Source organism: Sprattus sprattus (assembly GCF_963457725.1).
Source record: "Sprattus sprattus genome assembly, chromosome: 12".
Lineage (NCBI taxonomy): Eukaryota > Metazoa > Chordata > Actinopteri > Clupeiformes > Clupeidae > Sprattus > Sprattus sprattus.
The window spans coordinates 16,629,427-16,643,535 of record NC_137910.1 but is presented as its reverse complement, the minus strand read 5'-3'; the positions used below and the strand labels follow the sequence as shown (position 1 = coordinate 16,643,535).

Below are 14,109 nucleotides of genomic sequence, written 5' to 3'. Positions count from 1 at the left end.
AACTATCAATAGCATCAGGTCATGTGATCTGAAGGGGCAGTTATTACGACATACAAACATGACTGGAGTCCCAGAACACAAACAAGGCAAAGAAAAGCATCAAATGGGTGACCATACATGATAAACATACGTAGTATTGTATGTTCACACACACACACACACACACACACACACACACTCAAACACACACACACTCAAACACACACTCAAACACACACACACACACACACACACACACTCACCGGCTGAGGAAGAACTCTCTGGCATCCCCCCTCTTAGACCTGCTGCTGGCCTGCTGTGAGTGAGTGTGTGTGTTGGTGTGTGTGTGAGTTTGTGTATTGGTGTGTGTGTGAGTGTATGTGTCAGTGTGTGTGTTTGGAATAGCAGGCAGTAGAGGCTCACTCCATTCGTCTGGGTCAGTCACACCAAGATTCTTCTGAGCCACCATCGTCCCTCTCCAGTCGCTCACACACACTCACACACGCACGCTCACACACACTCACACACACTCACCTACACTACCCTATCACACGTTGGAAGTTACACCTGTGCAACTTCAGATACACTAAATAATTAATTAACCTCAGATACACTAAATAATGAATCAACTAATGACCAAAACGAATGAACTTTTGAGCTGCTGTGCTGAAACACACACTCACGGTTCTTTCACACACACACACACACACACACACTGGTCTCTGTGTGGTCAGAGTTCTGCTCTGTCTCTATCAGGTTAATGATTCACTGGTCGCCATAGAAACAGACTATGTACCCTGCCAGACTGGTTCAGTCACATTTACATATCAGTGACAAGTAGGTCAGGCCAAGCGTACTTAAAACAAATACCGCACTGTAGGTATACTGATTCAGGCTAAGCGTACTTCAACTGATACCACACTGTAAGTATGCTTAGTCAGAGCAAGCATACTTACCTAGGTAAACAAATACCACACTGTAAGTATGGTGAGTTGGGGCAAGCATACTTAAACGTACACTGCAAAGGGTTTAAGTGTTTCCATCTGTACTGTGCCTGGGGTCTTAAAGGTGCAGTCTGCCTATTTATACTGTGCCTGGGGTCTTACAGTTGCAGTCTGCCTATTTGTACTGTGCCTGTGATATTAAAGGCTGGTTGAACTGTCACAGTCACTTTGGCAACTACAAACTGCATTCAGGTAGCCTGACGATGTCATACTCATAATTCTAGTCAGAATATGAGTCTGATACTGACCCATTGGGCTGTGATTATGGGGATTTTTTGTCTAAGCGTTAGCAATAACCTATCAATAATGGTTTAGAGCGCTTTAATTAAGACCTACAATCCTCGGCAACATCCGTGTTGCACATACACAACTAACCGAGTCAATATAGACATAAAAAAGTCGTGTAGATAGCTTAAATCACATAAAATATGTCCCACTAAGCTCCCGAGACGCCGCCACCCTGGTTCGATTTCTAATCTATCTTTCACCCTGATAACATTCTGAACACTCTCATTTTCTGTAGTGTGTGTTTGTGTGGGTTTGTGTGAGTGTATGTGTTTGAGTGTGTGTGTGTGTGTATGTTTGTGTATGTATGTGTTTGAGTGTGTGTGTGTCTGCTAAAGGAAATGATGGTCATGCGCTCATTAATCACACACTCTCTGCATGCTGTGTAAGAATGAGGGATGAGGGAGATGCGTGTGTGTGTGTGTGTGTGTGTGTGTGTGTGCTTGTTAAACCAGGCATTTACAAGGCATCAGATGATACTAATGAAATAAATATAAATAACATTAACATTGATACTTATTAATAACATTTTGTCCAGAAGGCTGTCACAGGCACACACACACACACACTCTATGGAATTCTAATAAATAGTCCATGCTCTGCAGCAGGCTGTTTATGGGGCCTTTGGCTTTTGTAGAGGAGTTGATTTGTCCAGGAGAACGTGTGTGTGTGTGTGTGTGTGTGTGTGTGTGTGTGTGTGTGTGTGTGTGTGTGTGTGTGTGTGTGCCCTGTTTCAGTAGCAATGCCCTCATCACGCGGACACTCACAAGGGCTCCATGCATGCCGTCTGTGGTGTATAAGACATTGCTCTGTCGTCAGAGTGTGTCAGACCAACACCGACAGACACACTCGTTTACAGTGTGTATTATGGCTGAGGACACCAGCGAGGTACCAGCAGAGCTGAGTCAGATTCCCACTGAAGAGAGACAGGAGCACAGTAGAGACACCAACAAGATTTCAACAGCCGGAGAGACCAGCGGGGTGTCAACGGCAGGAGAGACCAGGGAGATCTCAACAGCAGGAAAGACCAGCAGGATGACCACAATAGGAGAGACCAGCAGAAGACTTGAGTCTACCGAAGACTTGAGTCAGAATCCCACAGAGATGTCAACCAGAGAAAGGAGTGAGGAGCCTAGAGGAGGAGAAAATAAGAGTGTTGGAATGTACAGAAGGGAGGAGGTAGGAGTTTAAGAAGTTTAAGGTGTTTGAGGAGTTTGAAGCATCATCCCAGTTGTGAGTAAACAATTTACACACAGAGCTCAGCCACCGTGGAAGCATGTCCGTGTGAAGTTTGGTGTTCTGTAGTCAGATGCTGAAGATAAGCAGAGTGTTAGGTTCCCAGCTGTGTGAGTGTGTGTGTGTGTGTGGGTCTGAGAGTGAGTATGTGTGTATGTATGTGTCTGAGAGTGAGAGTGTGTGTGTCTGTGTGTTTATAGCATCTGAACAGCTGATAGTAAACACTGTTGTAAACACTACCGATGGTCTGCTTCATGAGCCACAGACTGCTGTGTGTGTGTGCGGTGTGTGTGTGTGTGTGTGTGTGTGTGTGTGTGTGTGTGTGTGTGTGTGCGGTGTGTGTGTGTGTGTGTGTGTGTGTGTGTGTGTTTGTGTGTGTGTGTGTGTGTTTGTGTGCACAAATGGTTTTATACCGCTGCCTCTGTATCTCTGTGACATCTGTTTACAAGCTCTAAAGTTGTGTGACTCGAGTGGAATTCAAATTCCAGACACACACACACTCCCTCACTATCTGTCCATCACATATACACACACAGACACATTCCGTCTGTCTCTCTCTCTAACACACACACACACACACACACACACACACACACACACACACACACACACACACACACACCCAATAGGTTGTGGGCTGTGGCTGGTGGGGACAAACACACAAGAGGCTTATGCAGCCACAGCCACAGCAACAGACAGCACCCAGTGTGTGTGTGTGTGTGTTAGACAGCACCCAGTGTCTGTGTGTGTGTGTGTGTGTGTGTGTGTGTGTGTGTGTGTTTGTGTGTGTCTGTGTTAGACAGCACCCAGTGTCTGTGTGTGTGTGTATAAGACTGGACCCAGTGTGTGTGTGTGTGTGTTAGACAGCACCCAGTGTCTGTGTGTGTGTGTGTGTGTGTGTGTGTGTTTGTGTGTGTCTGTGTTAGACAGCACCCAGTGTCTGTGTGTGTGTGTGTGTGTGTGTAAGACTGGACCCAGTGTGTGTGTGTGTGTGTGTGTGTGTGTGTGTGTGTTAGACTGGACCCAGCGTGTGTGTGTGTTGTGTGTGTGTGTGTGTGTGTGTGTGTGTGTGTGTGTGTGTGTGTGTGTGTGTGTGTGTGTGTGTGTGTGTTAAACAGCACCCAGTGTGTGTGTGTGTGTGTGTGTGTGTGTGTGTGTTTGTGTGTTAGACAGCACCCAGTATGTGTGTGTGTGTGTTTTAGACAGCTCCCAGTGTGTGTGTGTGTGTGTTAAACAGCACCCAGTGTGTGTGTGTGTGTGTTTTAGACAGCTCCCAGTGTGTGTGTGTGTGTGTGTTAAACAGCACCCAGTGTGTGTGTGTGTTTGTTTTAGACAGCACCCAGTGTGTGTGTGTGTGTGTGTGTGTGTGTGTGTGCGTGTGTGTGTGTGTGTGTGTGTGTTTTAGACACCACCCAGTGTGTGCGTCTTTGTGTGTGTGTGTGTGTGTGTGTGTGTGTGTGTGTGTGTGTGTGTTAGACTGCACCCAGTGTGTGTTAGGCTGTGCTGAATTGAATTGAAATTAACTGAATTGAATTGAATTTAACTGAACTGAACTGAACTGAACTGAACTGAACTGAACTGAATTGAATTGAATTGAATTGAATTGAATTGAATTGAATTGAATTGAATTGAATTGAATTGTGATTAAAGTTAAGTCCTATTGGCACGCCTAGATTAAGACTTCTTCTGACAACAGCTCTACTGCAGGTTCTATTCGGGCTATTATGCCAAGGTTCTCTATTCTATGTTCCTAAAGAGATTGGTGGTCCTATTTACTTGTCTCAGGCTGTTTCAGGCCTTTATCTATCCGCTGTTCGGCTCTATTACGGATTGTATTACAAAAAGATTCTATTATGGATTCTATTCAGACCAGTGGTCTGCAGTTCTCTATTGGGTGTTCCAAAAGAATCAAACACACAGTCGTTGCTACTTCCATAACAATTTTATTTCTATTTAGTGTAGTTTCTATGTAATTTTTATCATGATCTTTAATATCTTATATATTTAAATATCTTACTTATATTTGTATCTCCTCACTTGTCCTTATCTTTCTTTTGGATGTTCCTTCTGCTTTTATTTATATAAAGCTCTGTGTGTGAAATGTGCTGTAGAAATAAACTCACCATCTTTCTACTTCACACACACACACACACACACACACACACACACACACACACACACACACACACACACACACACACACACACACACACACACACACACACACACACACACACACACAAACACACACACACACACACACACACACACACACACCCTTACTCACACACACACACACACACACACACACACACACACACACACACCCTAACTCACACACACACACAAACACCCTAACTCACACACACACCCTTACTCACACACACACACCCTAACTCACAGGTTGATGAGGTGCAGCAGGGGACAGCTGAAGGTTGCGAACTTGGAGGGGTGGAGCTTGTGGCGGAGCTGCGCAGGAGGAGGCAGGCCAAGCAGAGGGCTGCAAGGATCCCAAAGGTGGTGGTGGAGGCACCTGTGGTGAGAGGCTCTCACTCACTCGCATGCACTCAATAATAAAAACACATATACACACAATTCTAATCATTGAGTTCTCCTTGAGAACATTTGCTTGCATGTAAAAGTGCTGCTGAAGATTTTGTAATCGTGGATTTTAATGTTCGGATGTTGTGTCACTGGAAAAGGGCATGACTCTGCAATGGCCTCGCCTGTCCATCCATGCTCATCCATCTCCATGTGGTTGTGGCCGATGAGTCCCCTTGTAGACTCCGCCCAGCTCCATGCTCCGTCTGTTGTGAGCGGCGCCCAGGCAAGTCCCAAGTCCCAAGTCCACCGATGGCAGAAGCTACTATCTAAGTTGCCAATCTACACATTGGGAGCGGTTGGGGGTTCAGTGATTTGCTCAAGGACACTTGGTGAGGAGGAGTTGGGATCGAACTAGCAACCTTCCGATTGCTGAACCTCTACCACCTGAACCACTTCCAGGTCTTTGGTCTCACTCCTTCACTGGTGTCACTCCTTCACTGGTGTCACTCCTCCACTGGTCTCAATCCTCCATTGGTCTCACTCCTCCACTCCTCCACTGGTCTCACTCCTTCACTGGTCTCACTCCTCCACTGGTCTCACTCCTCCACTGGTCTCAATCCTCCACTGGTCTCACTCCTCCACTGGTGTCACTCCTCCACTGGTCTCACTCCTCCACTGGTGTCACTCCTCCTCTGGCCTCACTCCTCCACTGGTGTCACTCCTCCACTGGTCTCACTCCTCCACTGGTCTCAATCCTCCACTGGTCTCACTCCTCCACTGGTGTCACTCCTCCACTGGTCTCACTCCTCCACTGGTGTCACTCCTCCACTGGTCTCACTCCTCCACTGGTCTCACTCCTCCACTGGTCTCACTCCTCCACTGGTCTCACTCCTCCTCTGGCCTCACTCCTCCACTGGTGTCACTCCTTCACAAATGGATTCTTTTAGATTTCTTAAGCACCTGATTGTACTGTTCTCAGCTTGACCCTAACCCTGTGCATAGCACATATCTGTGTTTGTGTGTGTGTGTTTGAGTGTGTTTCTGTTCCCAGCTCGACCTTATCCCTGTTCATAGCCTGTGGGCAGGACTGGTTTAGCTGAATTTGCCTAAAAAATGTATTCTGCTGCCAATGGGTCACCATTTACATGTCTATGTCTGGTGTGTGTGCATATGTGTGCGTGTGTATGTGTGTGTGTGTGTGTGCGCGTATATTTGTGTATGCGTGTGTGTGTGTGTGCATGTGTGTGTGTGCATGTATGTGTGTGTGTGTGTGTGTGTCTGTGTGCATGTGTGTGGGTGTATGTGTGTGCGTGTGTGTGTGTGTGTGTGCGCGTGTGCGTGTGCGTGCATGAGTGTGTGTGTTTATGTGTGTTATGTGTGTGTTGTGTGTGTGTGTGTGTGTTGTGTGTGTGCGTGTGTGTGTGTGCGTCTGTATGGGTGACTTAGGTGGGGCCCGTTGATCCAGCAGACTTTCTGAAGGCAGCTTCTAAAGGCAAACTCAGGGTGGTGGAGAAGTTCCTGCAAGATGGGGGAGACTCCGATACCTGCAATAAGGTGTGTGTGTGTGTGTGTGTGGTGTGTGTGTGTGTGTATATGTGTGTGTGGGGGGAGGGGGGTAAAAAGAGTGTTTGTGTGTTCTTAGAGAGACACCCCAACACCTGTAATAAGGTGTGTGTGCGTGTGTGTGTGTGTGTGTGTGTGTGTGTGTGTGTGTGTGTGTGTGCGTGCGAGTGTGTGTGTGTTTGTAGTTTAGGAAAACAGCACTACATCAGGCTGCCCAGGGAAACCACACAGTTGTTATGAAGAAGCTCCTGGAACACGGAGCTGACATAGGTCTGAAAGACAAGGTGAGACCTCACACACCCTTCACACACACACAAACACACACACACAGACACACACACAGACACACACACACACACACACACACACACACACACACACACACACACACACACACACACACACACACTAGAGATGCGACAGTACCGTAGGTGTGTACCACGGTTTGGTGAGTATCACAGATTTTGTTTCATGTGTTTATTTCAGTCAGTCCAGTGTGTGTGTGTGTGTGTGTGACCGGTATACATGGTACATATCTCATAGGGTACATTGTACAGAAAAAGGAAGGTCAGAATACAAAATAACATATTGGTTGAGTGTTCCTGGTTAAAAGAAAACAACATACAGAAAAGAAAAACTACAAAGGTATATACGGTCACCGATCATACACCACAGCATTGATAAAATAAAAGATTAACAAAATGAATTGGCACGTGTACAAAGGCTGTTTTTGAGATCCTTGCAGTCTGCTAGTTAGATGTCAGGTATTCCATAAAGTAATCCCAATTTCCCAAACCCACCGGCCCTCTGCCCCTAATTCTTGCCGACATAACCTCATATGATGTTGTTTCACTCATCAAAACTTTCCATTCGTTAAATGTTGGTATTGTGGTTGCGTTCCTATAATTTACTAAATATAAATCTGGCAGCTGATGCTATCCCAACCATCAAAACTGAATGGGCACTTTTTGTCGGTTGTGGAATTTCTGTTTTTTTCACCCAGAAGGCATAAATGTGGGGAAAATGGCAAAGAAAGTCCTACCCATGCCTCTAAGAAATCCAATAGTCTATGCCAAAATGGGTTGACCATAGGATGATGGAGTGTAACTGACATCTGTGTCATTTTTTTATTTTATTTATTTATTCTCATTGACAGCATGACAGTATTTGAGTGCCTTAAAAGTAACAGTAAAAAAAATCGCCAGTGTTCAATGTTCACATTTTTAATAAAAACCTACCAAAACGTCTGTCTGTGTCTGTGTACTGTCTGTGTACGTACGTGTGTGTGTGTGTGTTCTAGCTGGACAGCACAGCAGTGCACTGGGCCTGTAGGGGGGGCAGTCTGGCTGCTCTTAAACTTCTCCACAACCATGGAGCCAACCTCAAAGCCGAGGACAAGGTGTGTGTGTGTGTGTGTGTGTGTGTGTGTGCATGCCTATGTGCATGCGTATGTATGCCTGCGTGCGTCGTGCCTCATATGTTTCAATATTGTTATGATAGTACAATGAGTGTTTGTGCTGAAAACCTAGCCCTAACCCTGGAAATAGGCTAACATGCCTGATGGTGTTGATGTGAGTGTTTGAATCGGAAATAGGCTAACATGTCTGATGGTGTTGATGTGAGTGTTTGAATCGGAAATAGGCTAACATGTCTGATGGTGTTGATGTGAGTGTTTGAATCGGAGATAGGCTAACATGCCTGATAGTGTTGATGTGAGTGTTTGAATCAGAGATAGGCTAACATGTCTGATGTTGTTGATGTGAGTGTTTGAATCGGAGAGAGGCTAACATGTCTGATGGTGTTGATGTGAGTGTTTGAATCGGAGATAGGCTAACATGTCTGATGGTGTTGATGTGAGTGTTTGAATCGGAGATAGGCTAACATGTCTGATGGTGTTGATGTGAGTGTTTGAATCGGAGAGAGGCTAACATGTCTGATGGTGTTGATGTGAGTGTTTGAATCGGAGATAGGCTAACATGTCTGATGGTGTTGATGTGGGTGTTGGTGTGGGAGATCTGGGAGATGTGTGATATGTGACTTCTCCAAATCTTTGAACATAAAGAATTAAAGAGTGGATTGTGGATGAACGGATACTGAATACCTTTCTCTAAATCCGATACTTACTGTGTGTGGGTGTGTGTGTGTGTGTGTTTGTGTGTGTCTGTCTGTGGGTGCGTGTGTGTCTTTGTGAGTCTGTGCACATATGTGTATCTGTGGCTGTGTGTGTGTGTGTGTGTGTGTGTGTGTGTGTGTGTGTGTGTGTGTGCATGTGTGTGTGTGTGTGTGTGTGTTGGTGTGTGTTTGTCAGCTCTTGAGTACTCCCTTGCATGTAGCCACTAGAACAGGACACTGCCATGTGGTGGATTATCTCATCACCAGTGGAGTCAAAATCAACTGCAAAGACCGGGTAAAACACACACACACACACACACACACACACACACAAACACACCCACAAACACACACACACACACAGACCGGGTAAAACACACACACACATCAACACACACACACACACACACACACACACACACACACACACACACACACACACACACACAAACACACACACACACACACACACACACACACACACACACACACATACACACACACACACACACACACACACACAGAGACTGGGTAAAACACACACACACACACACACATATCAACACACACACACACACACACACACACACACACACACACACACACACACACACACAGACCGGGTAAACAAACACACATATTACGCACACATGCACAGAACGGGTAAAAAATACACACACACACACAGACCGGTATGTTAATGGTATGCTATCTCCTACAGACACACTTATATACACATATGCACACACACACGTAGGTTAATGGTATGTTATTTCCCATGCACACATTTACATACACATATGCACACAAACACGTATATTAATGCTATGTTAATGTCTGAACAGGAGGGAGACACAGCCCTGCATGATGCTGTGAGACTCAATCGCCAAAATATTGCCAAGCTACTCATCCTGTCTGGGGCTGAAACACACATTACCAATGCTGTGAGTAACACACACACTGCACACACACACATATACTGTACATACACACACACTGTGCACACACACACACACGTACATAAGCTCACACTTTGCACACACACATGATGAACATACACACACACTGTGCACACACACACAAACATGTACTTACACACACACAAGCTACTCATCCTGTCTGGAGCTGAAGTACACATTGCTGTGATTAACGAACACACATGACAAACACACACACGAGAAACACACAGACATGAGAAACACACACACACACAAGAAAAACACAGACTTGAGAAACACACACACACACACAAGAAACAAACACTCATGAGAAATGTACAGTGGGGAAAATAAGTATTTGAACCCCTACCTATTTCGCAAGTTTGGCCACTTGCAAAGAAATGTGTGATCTGGAATTGTATTGGTAGGTGTAATTTAACAGTGAGAAACAGAATATCAACAAAACAATTCAGAAAACTGCATTTTTCAACATTTATGACTTTATTTGCATTTGATGCAGAAAATAAGTATTTGAACCCCCAAGCAAACAGCAAGTATTCTGGCTGACAATGACCAGTTATGTGCCCAAGAAGCACACAGATTAGTCCTCATTAGGTCTAACAAGGTACACCTGATCTCAACTGGTGACGTTTATAAAAGAAACCTGTCCAAAGAATCATACCATGGGAAAGACCAAAGAGTTGCCCAGGACGTCAGAGATAAGATTGTAGACCTGCAAAAGGCTGAAATGGGCTACAAAACCATTGGCACGCAGCTTGGTGAGAAGCAGACAACTATTGGTGCGATTATTCGTAAATGGAAGCAACTGGGCAGCTGGGACCACAGTCACCAAGAAAACCATTGGCAACACACCGTACTTTTTTGAAGTACTGCAGCACTCGCAAGGTCCCCCTGCTCAAGGAAGCGCATGCACAGGGCCATCTGAAGTTTGCCATTGCACACTTGAATGATTCTAAGGAGGATTGGGAGACAATGTGGTCAGATGAGACCAAAATCAAGCTCTTTGGCATCAACTCTTGCCGTGTTTGAAACGGCGAGGAATGCTGAATATGACCCCAAGAGCACATCATACCCACCGTCAAGCATGGAGGTGGAAACATTATGCTTTGGGGCTGTTTCTCTGCCAAGGGTACAGGACGACTCCACCCCATCAAGGGGACTATGGATTGGGCCATGTGACATGGAATATTGGGCTTGAACCTCATTCCCTCCCATTGAAAACGCAACCTTAAAGATTTGGAGAGGATCTGCAAAGAGGAGTGGACCAAAATCCCTCCTGAGATGTGTGTAAACCTGGTGACCAACTACAAGAAACGTCTGACGTCTGTGCTTGCCAACAAGGGTTATTCCACCAAGTACTAAGTAATTTTTGTCAGTCAGTTTTGCTAGGGGTTCAAATACTTATTTTCTGCATCAAATGTAAATAAAGTCAGAAATGTTATAAAATGCATTTTCTGGATTTATTTGTTGATATTCTGTTTCTCACTGTTAATATACACCTACCATTATAATTATAGATCACACGTTTCTTTGCAAGTGGCCAAACTTGCGAAATCGCCAGGGGTTCAAATACTTATTTCCCCCACTGTATATGTGTGTGTGTGTGTGTGTGTGTGTGTGTGTGTGTGTGTGTGTGAGTGTGTGTGTGTGTGTGTCTGTGTGTGTGTGTGTGTCTGTGTGCATGTGTGTGTGTCTGTGCATTAGGAAGGACTGAGAGCCATGGAGCAGTTGAACTCCTGGCAGTCTGACACTCTGGAGATGCTGAAGAAGATGGAACAGCTGAGAGACGTGGGGCAGTAGAAGACCAACACACACACACACACACACACACACACACACACACACACACACACACACACACACACACACACACACACACACACACACACACACACACACACACACTAACGCACGCACGCACTAACCCCATCAAACATGTAAATGTTGGTGGTCAGAGCATCGCGGAGTGGATAGAGTGGGGATACTGTGACTCTGTTAAGCCATTAAAGAAATGAATAGAGAAAGCCATGCTGGTCACTCATTGGCTCCATCTTCCCTTAGGTGGAGGGACTTGCATTCTTCAGTAGGATGTTTTACAGATATGCCCCCCCCCCACCCCCACACACACACACACAAATTACACTGACTGTGAAAGTAACAGCCTATACCTTACACCCTAAAGACAAGAAATAGTCCAAAGCTAATTTAATTTGGAGGATGTAAAAGTTCAACACAATGCTTGTTGATGATGCAAATGCTGTGATGATGATGTTTATGATATTTAAATTGTAAGTATTGATGATGATGATGATGATTATGATGATGATGATGATGATGATGATGATGATGATGATGATGATGATGATGATGTTAATAAACATGGTATAAATGACTACTGTTCTGGTCTAAAGTTGTTAAGCGTGGAGGGGTCTAGGAGGATGATGATGATGATGATGATGATGATGATGGTTCTAGTCCTTGTTCTGATGAGTGCAGCACGGCTTTGATGTTGTGGCTGGTTTGATGATGGCAGTGACGTGCAGGGGCGCTTGCGTGTACGTGTGTGGCGTTGTGGCGGCCGAACCAGAAGAAGGGCTCCTGCTGCTTCAGGGCTGCAGCCGCCATGTTGCTGCACTTCTGGTGGCTTCTGGGAAAGCGCCGGCTCTGTGTTGCCTCCACTTCCTCGCTGGGAGGCATGAAGTCAGTCTGGTAGGCTGAAGAGGCTCCGCCCACTGCCGCGGGGACGCCCATGTGGGACAGCCAGAAATGAGAGTCATGCTGCCGGCGCTCCAGACACTTCTTACGGCCCAGACCCTACGCACACACACACACACACACACACACACACACACACGAGTTAACTCAGAAATGACACAGTGACACACGCAGACATACACACACACGCACAGACGCACATGCAGGCACACAGAGACACATACAGACATACACATGCACAGACACACATGCAGGCATGCAGTCATGCAGGCACACACACATTAACACACTTCTACTCACACACACACACACTTACCCCATCAAACATGTGGATGCTGGTGATCACACTCATACTCACACACACACACACACACACACACACACACTAACCCCATCAAACATGTAAATGCTGGTGGTCAGAGCATCGCGGTTGTCGTGAACGGAGTGGGGGTACTGTGACTCCACCCCATTTGGCTGACTGGTTTGGGGCTCCTCCCCCCGCTGCTCTCGCTGAAGCAGGTTCACACCCCAAGCCTGTGGAGCAGCAACACACTCACACACCCTCTATGTCATGGACACAAACATCCTTCTACAGAAACATACACACTTTACAAGCCTGCACACTATAGAAATGTTGTGTTAATGCCAGTCTGACTCACCGCATTAACACACACATGATGGAGATGTTACTTTATGTGGCTATCATATTACTCACTGCTATGCAGTACGTCTTATTAAATCCACAAACACCACAAACACACATGCATACGGTGTCATTCTGTCTGTGACAGAAGCCTACCGGATGGTAGGAGTCTGCCATGTTCCCCACGTCGTTCTTTCAGTCTGTCCTTTGCTGTCTTCTGAAGCTGGTGCTGCTGCAATGATGAAGCTATCAGTGGTGGTTGTCTAGCTAACTGCCTGAGTTCAAGTACATCACCTTTCCTTGGAAACTCTCTTTATGACCTCACAATCGTGTATTGTATCTGCATATTTCACTCAAAGCTCACAGCTCAGGATTGTGTACCCTTCTGCTGAATGGGACTTATGGGTATGCATGGTACATCCTCACTCTAACCAAAGCTCGGCAGAGGAATTCTATTCAATCTAACGATCTAATACTTTCAAGTAAAAACATATTAGAATTCATTTTTAAATGTAGAAATATTTTTCTGAATTTAATTTATTGATAAATCATGCTGAAACATAAATACATCAGTTATGTCCAAAACATGTGACCTAATTTCATTTCATTTTAACTTAATTTCCATAAATTCACTTTCGAAATAACAATTAAGTTTGCTACTTCACCTCATAGTTTACCAAAAGTTAAGAATTAAATTTTGATTCCATACCACTGCCAATTCATTGCCGAATGGCCCATAAAAATGCTAAAAGCATTCAATGCCAAACAACCATCCCAGAACTGAGAGCAGAGAGCAAAGAGTGCTCTGTAGCCAGCAGAGCAGAGAGCAAAAGTGCAGCCTAGTAGTATAAGTCACAGTAGTAGTGATAGCAGTAGAAGAAGAAATAGTAGTGGTAACAGCAGCAGTAGTAGTAGTAATATCAGTAGTAGTAGAAGTAACAGTAAAGGAGTAATATCAGTAGTAGTAATAGTTAGTAGCAGCAGCAGTAGGCCTAGCAGTAGTCTTCAACTTATCCAAAATGCAGCTGCTAGAATAGTCACTAGAACATCAAAATGTAATATCACCCCT

General features: G+C 45.2%; 2 protein-coding genes across 2 annotated transcripts in view; one reads left to right on the top strand and one right to left on the bottom strand.

Annotated features, from left to right (window-relative positions):
• The window catches only part of st3gal7 (ST3 beta-galactoside alpha-2,3-sialyltransferase 7), a gene marked incomplete at its 5' end in the record, with an annotated part of 6,764 nt that extends 6,357 nt beyond the window's left edge, over positions 1 to 407 (bottom strand). The window contains one exon of the mRNA XM_080849119.1: positions 403 to 407. Within this exon, the coding sequence (XP_080705245.1) occupies positions 403 to 407 (5 nt within the window). The remainder of the gene's footprint in view (positions 1 to 402) is intronic.
• A 1,728-nt stretch (positions 408 to 2,135) lies between these two features.
• Positions 2,136 to 11,527, top strand: ankrd2 (ankyrin repeat domain 2 (stretch responsive muscle); the record flags this gene model as incomplete). Its single annotated transcript, XM_080849118.1, has 8 exons — positions 2,136 to 2,447; positions 4,908 to 5,042; positions 6,495 to 6,602; positions 6,797 to 6,895; positions 7,912 to 8,010; positions 8,920 to 9,018; positions 9,569 to 9,667; positions 11,387 to 11,527. 8 exons carry the CDS (start codon positions 2,136 to 2,138, stop codon positions 11,480 to 11,482), a joined length of 1,047 nt encoding a protein of 348 aa, XP_080705244.1. The 3' UTR covers positions 11,483 to 11,527.
• Positions 11,528 to 14,109: the final 2,582 nt, after the last annotated feature.